The following is a 7,647-nucleotide window of genomic DNA, read 5'->3' as shown; positions in this document are numbered from 1 at the left end:
AATGGCCAGTGACTAGGAGCGTCCACCCGACGGTCCACATCAAGGCCGTACCATATTCTACCCCAACGTCACCAAACAGTCGACCCCTGCCCCACTGCTCGATAGCTCTAACCGAATCATAAATAAATCCGAGAAAACCATAAATAAACCCGCACGTCTAGGAACCTAGTCCCCAAGCTAGTTCAGCATCATTCCCAAAAGGAATGGGGGCGATACAAACCTTCCCGTAGGCACATAATAAATAAAACTCTAGAAGTCTCGGATTTAATTTAAATTAAAACAAATGAATAATAACTCAATAAATAATGCTAGGCGTCGAATTAGAGTAAGGGATGGTATAAAATACGAGAAATCACAGGATCTCTCACGGGAATTAAAGAATAGGAGGAGAAGGTTAGGAACTTGCCTTTACACGGCCGTTTCCTGCCTTTCTTACACTCCCGTTGCGAAGTAAAACGTTTAATAGCGATTAATAAAACCCTGGCTCTCATTAATTAAATCTAATCGTGGTATATAAATAATTTAACCGTCTAAAATCCCACGTAGACGCATTGCAAATAAAATCCCAATAAATCTCATATTTATTTTAAATTAAATAACGCCAATAACATCCTCAATTTATATATATAATTAATATGCGATACCGAAACGAGTTAAGGGAAGACAAGGGGTTCATAAAATGAAAGGAGATCGCAAAGGTAAAGAAAGCTTGCCTCGTTTAGCCTGATTACAGCGTTCCCACGCTTGAACACCACCAAATTAATACACGCTGTAAAATAGAATAACTCTCAAAATTAATAAAATAAGATCCAAAATAAAATTCTAACCTTACAGAATGTTTAATATTAGCTTCTCTACTAACCTGGCCAATTAAAACGCAATTAAACAGCATTAAATCTTCAATTTTCTTCCAAATTCCCTCCAATTTTCATCACTGTGTGCGAGATCTTCTTCTTCTTATTTTCCTCGCTGAAATCCTTTCTGTTTGCGCGTGAAATGGGTCCGAATTGGGCCTTAAATTGGATGGACAAGGAACATTCAGCTATGGATGAGAGCTTCCAAATGAGATGCAACATGTACATATATAAATGCCTGAGCAGGGAGTAATGAGCTAAACAAAATTCAGTTGTAACTAAGAAGAAAAGCCATTCACTGAACAAATATTAGGGTGAATCAAACCCCGCTTGAGACATCAAATGGACTTCACAGCAACTAGGGAATTTACACACAAAATAAACACAGTGAAAAGCATTAATAGCGAGGTGACACAATAAGTAATAGTTTGCAAATCAAGGAAGTTTGCAGTAAAATATAGAATATATCTAAGAGAGGGCTCGCACTGAAAGATAACGTGGAAGAATAGGAGAACTTACCTGTTGAGAATGCAAAATCAGAGAGAAGTTCCACCCGCGCACATGAAGCAAATAGCAGCAGCAAACAGAAGTGATGGAATAGGATGGAGAAGGTGAAGAAGAGCACGAAGATGGACTAAAGAAACAATGGAACAGTGCATTCAGAAAGAAGGGATACACCTTGCATTGAAATAGGATATTTGTGCACAGAGGCTGCTGGGAAAAATGAGCGCGTACAGGTCTGCACGCCAGCTCCAGAATTTACTGAAATAACCCTCTTTTCATATTACAAACAAAAATATCCAAGGGCTTGAGTGACAAATGTTACTTAATTTATTTTCTTTTCCTTATTTTCTTATTACACCATCAAACCCACTATTTCCAAATTATTTCTCACCATGGGCCTAAGCCCAAATCACATGTATCCCATATACATATTTTTCAAGCCCACCAGGCTTAATTTTCTACTTCGGTTAAACATCTCATTAACTATTTAATTGAGGCCCTTTCACTTAATTTCTGATTCCATGCACTATAAAATAAAATTATGCAATCTAAAATTATTTATGTGTCACCAAGGAAATTTATTATTAAGCATTTGAAAAAAAAAAATACTTAGACTTACATTTTAATTGCTATTACCCTGATGTCAAGTATTAAAACACCTAGACCCACTTTAGGGTCGTTATAATAATCTAGTCTTATCAATATTATAAAATTAACTTATAAAGTATTAGTATCTTTTTATCTACTATGATACACAAAAACGAAAATGAAAAATATTTCTGATAAAAAATAAAAATGCATAAACAGACTTTTTTTAAAAAAATAGACATAAATAAGATTCAAAATTAGAATGTGAAACGTTTCGAAAACGAAAAAATGACTCCTATTAAACGTTACCATGCAACATAATTTATCTCTGATACTATCGATTCTCTCACCAATTGCCCAATTGCCTGCCTTTTTATTAACGCCCACGTATGGGACATCATTGATAAGGGGCCTTGGGTTTGGCCAGAGATGGGTTCATCACCATCTTTGGACATCATTCACGACCAAATGCCTGGTCCCCCTTAGGATTAGGCATAGGGATTAGTTGCGTGGGTAGCTAGCACCAGATGGGGGGGGGGGGTGGTTGATAGTATGCTTCTTTAGCTTCTACATCAATTCTTCAAGCGAAGGTATTAATCTAATGCCAAAGGAGGATTATAAGTTGATGGTTTACTTGTTTGCTAGTTTCCTACTAGTGTTTGTCTCCAATTATTGGAGATCTTACCTTTTGATGATCATCTTTTAAAGTTTTCATCTGACAGTTATATATTATTGTATAAACAATCTATTTATTTTACGATAATTATACATAATTATATAAATAATCTATTTATTTTACCTTAGTTTAGAGCAACTCCAACGGGAGTTGCCATTAGGGGTGCCATCGGTGTAACTGCCGAAATGGCACCTGAAAATACAAAATATTCACTCCAACGGGAGTGGCAAATGAGGTTGTAAAATGACAACTTCTCTCATTCGGTGCTATTTTTGTAACTTTTGGAAAGAGAAAATCAGAGGTTGCATTTCACCAACGGTCAAAAAATTAACGGCTATATTTTACATTATGTATATATATATATATAATTACCTGAACAGAGGAGACGGGCTGAGCAAGGGATACCAGAGGCTTCTGCGAGAGCGAACAACACTGAGTGAGAAGAAGATCAAGGCGAGGGAAAATAGTGCCAGCGAAGGGGAGGACAAGGGCGAGCTGTGAGCAGAGCAATTGATTTGCAAAAAAGAATAAAATTTCTGGATTGCAAGGGCGAGAGAGCGAGCTGTGAGCAACTGAAATTAATTTCCAGAGAAGAGAAGATAAAGGTATCTGGATTGCGTCAAAAGCGAGGGCAGCAATTCATTTGCGGAGGAGAAGCTTTTGGAGGCCAAGATATGTTATAATATATAAATATATAATCATTATAAATATTTATAATTGATTTGGAGGAAGGAAAGTTCTGGAGGCGCCCAAATATCTTATAATATATATGTATATAATTATTAAAATGTTTACAATTGATTTGCTAGAGGAAGGCTCTGGAGCGTCCAACTATATTATAATATATATATAAATTAATTATAAATGTTTATGTTGTTATATATAAATATATATTAATTAATTATAAATATTTAAACAGTATGTGGGGAGTTGTAAAACAATTATTGAAAGTTAATTATTAGAATTATATATATTAATTATAGTTAATTGTTATGTTTTGTTTTAGTTAATTAATTATTAATCATATATATAAATGTTTTTATTCTAGTTAATTGTTAGAATTTAAATTGATATTTTTAGGTTAGAATTATATATTTTGATTTTAATTTAAAATAAGTATTTTAGTTAATTGTTAGAATTTATTTTAATTTATTATTTTATGCTCATTCTTTAAATTGATTATATTTTTTAATTGTTTTTTAGATGGATTCTCAATTTGACAGTTCTTTCACTGATTTGCTTATGAGTAACACCAATTTATATGATGATACTATGCGGTCCAATCCCGCATTATTGGCGTCAGTACAAGATGAAGTCGTTCCAAAAGTGAGAAAATCGCAAAGAACAAAGAACTTCTCTCAAGAAGAAGATAAATTAATTGTATCTGCGTGACTTAACACGAGTAAAGATGCAATTATTGGAAATGAACAACAAGGTGGTGCTTTCTGGAATAGAATATTGAAATACTTAGAACTTCATGGAGGCAATCAAGAAGAACGTTCGCAAACTTCTATTAAAAGTCGTTGGACTGATATAAATGCAAAATGTGCCAAATTTGTCGATTTTTATAGTCAAATTGAAAGACTGCGACAAAGTGGACACACCGAGCAAAATAATGTAATGATTGAGTTTTTTTTTAGATAGACACTACTATGATTTAATATTTGAATTATTGATTTAATGATTTCATGTGTTTTTCAGGTTGATGAAGCTAAAGAAATGTTTGCTAAGATTATTCGAAGACCATTTCAATACGATCATTGTTGGAATATCTTGAAAATGGAGCGGAAATGGACTGATAATCTCACCAGCAACAAAAGAGCAAAAACCCATTCAACTGGTAGTCCTACTGAATCAAATCATGTTGAATCTTGTTATTCAACTCCACATTTAGGGGATGACATTGAACCATCGTCTACTCCCAACCTCAATAGGCCATTGGGCAGAAAAGCTTCGAAGAAACAACTTAAAAATAAAGAGAAGCAAACTGGGGCTGAAGATATACTAGATTATCACCACTAGAATCAAAGAATGGAAATGGAACGACAAAAAGCGGAGCGACATGAGAAAATGTTTGCTCAACAAGAGATGGCATTGGAGCAACATCGTAAACAGTTAGAAATTGAAGAAATGCAATTAGAAGTTCAAAGAAAGAAGGTAGAAGTTGAAGAAAAGAATAATGAATGGCAATATGAAATGAAGATCATGGAACCTGACACTACTGGTATGGACCCAATTTCTGCAGCATATTAGAATAACTTGAAGATGGAGATTATGAAAAAGCGGGGTTTTACTTTTTAGTCATTATTTATTATGTCGTTATTATTAATGAAAAACTATGTATTAAGTTTGATTGTTATGAAAGTATTTTTGAAATTGACTAAAAAATCTTGAAATTGAAATTAGAGTTTGATTGTTATGAAAGTACTTGTAAAATTGAAATACAACTTGAAATTGAAAATGGAAATGAAAATACAACTTGAAATTGAAATTGGAATTGAAAATACAACTTAAAATTGAAATTGAAATTGAAAATACAACTTGAAATTGAAATTGAAATTGAAAATACAACTTGAAATTAAAATTGGAAAAATTATTCTTCGCCATGGCATTCCCACAAATGCTTGATAAGATCTGATTGTAGTTGAGAATGAGTTACACTGTCCCTAATCTGATAATGGGTTTGCATGAAGTCTTCCAATTCTGGTGTATAGGCATGCGATACTTCTACAGGTGGATTTGCATTACTTCTATCAAAGTCATTGTTACCAATATCTCCTTCATCCTCAATGACCATGTTATGCATTATTATGCACGCTTTCATAATATCTGCAAGTGTTTCTTCATCCCAAAAGCGTACTGGTCCACACACGATTGCAAAACGGGCTTGAAGTACCCCAAATGCCCGCTCTACATCTTTTCTTGCCGACTCTTGTGCTTTAGCAAAATGTTTTTTCTTCAAACCTTGTGGGCAGGGAATTGTTTTTACAAATGTCGACCAGTTTGGATAAATACCATCAGCTAGATAATATCCCATTGTATACTCATGGCCATTAATTGTATAGTTTACTGGAGGAGCATGACCATTTGCTAATAATGAAAAAATAGGGGACCTATCTAGAACATTTATGTCATTCAGCGAACTAGGAAGCCCAAAAAATGCATGCTATATCCAAAGATCTTGAGAAGCCACAGCTTCCAAAATGATTGTTGGTTCATGACAATGACCAGTATACATACCTTGCCATGCGGTTGGACAATTTTTCCACTTCCAATGCATGCAATCAATACTCCCTAACATGCCGGGAAAGCCACGTTGTTCCCCTATCTGTAGCAATCGAGTAATATCGTTATTGTTTGGTGGCCTCAAGTAATGGTCGCCAAACACTGCAATAACAGCTTTCACAAACCTTCTTAGACTAAGTATGGCAGTACTTTCTCCAATTCTGATATATTCATCCACAGAATCTGCCGGTGTTCTGTAAGCAAGAATTCTGTAAGCAGCTGTTATCTTCTGAAGGGATGACAAACCAAGAACTCCAACAGCATCTGTTGTTTGGATGAAATATGGATCGTGTTGTTCAACTTCATTTGCAATTCGAAGAAAAAGATGACGACTCATTCGGAATCTCCTTCGAAAAAACCTTTCATATACACAAGGGGTTGCAAAATAGTCATGATAGAGTCTTTCGTGGCCTTCAACTCTACCACGATTAATTGTTCTACGGCCTGGAACAGAACCACGATGCCTTCTTACCCGTCCACGATTAGATCCTTCTGACCTTTTGGCTGAATCATACAGCATATCTAATTGATCATCATCTTCTTCCTCAATATTGAGGATCCCTCCTAAAATATTAGGATAACGATTCATATTGATGGATGAATGCAAATATAAGAGGATGAATGATTTTAGAGAGAGAATGTAATATAGATGAATGAAAACATGAAAAAGATTATCATATTTATAGATGAATTTAAAATTTTTGAATTTTTATTTTGGCGGTTAAATTTTAAAATTTCAAATTCAATGGTTGAATTTTGAAATTTGAATTTCAGCGGTCAAAATTTGAATTTTGAAATTTAAATTTTTAATTATAATTTTTAATAAAAAATATTAAAATGGCACCTATATTTGTAACCTGCCATTGAAGCAGATGTAAAATTTAAAAGTGTCATAACACTATTCAAAGTTGTAAAATGCTAAAATAGCACCCCAAAATAGCACTCCCCTCGGAGATGCTCTTATAGGATAGTTTTAGTTGATTGATAATTTTATTTTCTTTGATTTTATTATGAGACGTATGCTCTAGCTTAAGGTTGAAGACGTTTTGCATTATTTTTCTTCAATATAATTTTTATTTATAAGAAAAAAATAAGAAGTTAATTTTTACATTCTTTTAGACACTTGTAATTAAACCCGTTTTACTTTTCTTGTTAATTTTTATTTTTCTTGAATCTGGCCATTCAACCAGTTGATGCAACATTGGTTTGCTTTACTATGTATTGTTTTCTTAAAAAATAATTTTAATCATTATATGTGTATTATATATGTTATAACTCATATATTTTAGATAGACTATTAACTCTCACTCTTTCCCTTTTTTGGTTTAATGCATGGTACAATATTTTAAACATTAATTAAAAGTATTGATTATAATTAAAACATTAATCAATGTTTTAAACATAAAACTAAATATAGGGACTAATTTGATAAAAAATAAACTATAGGGATTATCTCAACGAAAAGGTCCTAAGACTCCAAATCACAAGAATTGTACGAATAATTTACTTTAATTTTGTCTAAAAAATTGATATACAATAATTAAATCTTTGTCCCAAAATTAAAAAATAATAATACATTATGTGATTTATAATAACATTTCTCTATATTTAATTTGTTTTATAAAATTTATATAAAAATAACATACTTAAAATATTTAAAAATAAGTGCTAACAATTGCCTTAAACCCTAAGGACAATAGTTAAATGTAACTATTGTAGCTTATTTTCAAATAATGTGTA

General features: G+C 32.9%; 1 protein-coding gene across 1 annotated transcript; it reads right to left on the bottom strand.

Moving 5' to 3' along the window:
• Positions 1 to 5,215: 5,215 nt before the first annotated feature.
• LOC127809225 (uncharacterized) lies at positions 5,216 to 6,496 on the bottom strand. Its single transcript, XM_052347989.1, has 2 exons — positions 5,863 to 6,496; positions 5,216 to 5,712 (listed from the first exon to the last, which is right to left on the bottom strand). Exons 1-2 carry the CDS (start codon positions 6,494 to 6,496, stop codon positions 5,216 to 5,218), a joined length of 1,131 nt encoding a protein of 376 aa, XP_052203949.1.
• Positions 6,497 to 7,647: the final 1,151 nt, after the last annotated feature.

This window comes from Diospyros lotus, chromosome 9 (genome assembly GCF_014633365.1).
Source record: "Diospyros lotus cultivar Yz01 chromosome 9, ASM1463336v1, whole genome shotgun sequence".
NCBI lineage: Eukaryota > Viridiplantae > Streptophyta > Magnoliopsida > Ericales > Ebenaceae > Diospyros > Diospyros lotus.
The sequence above is the reverse complement of the archived record's forward strand: the minus strand, read 5'-3'. Positions and strand labels throughout refer to the sequence as shown.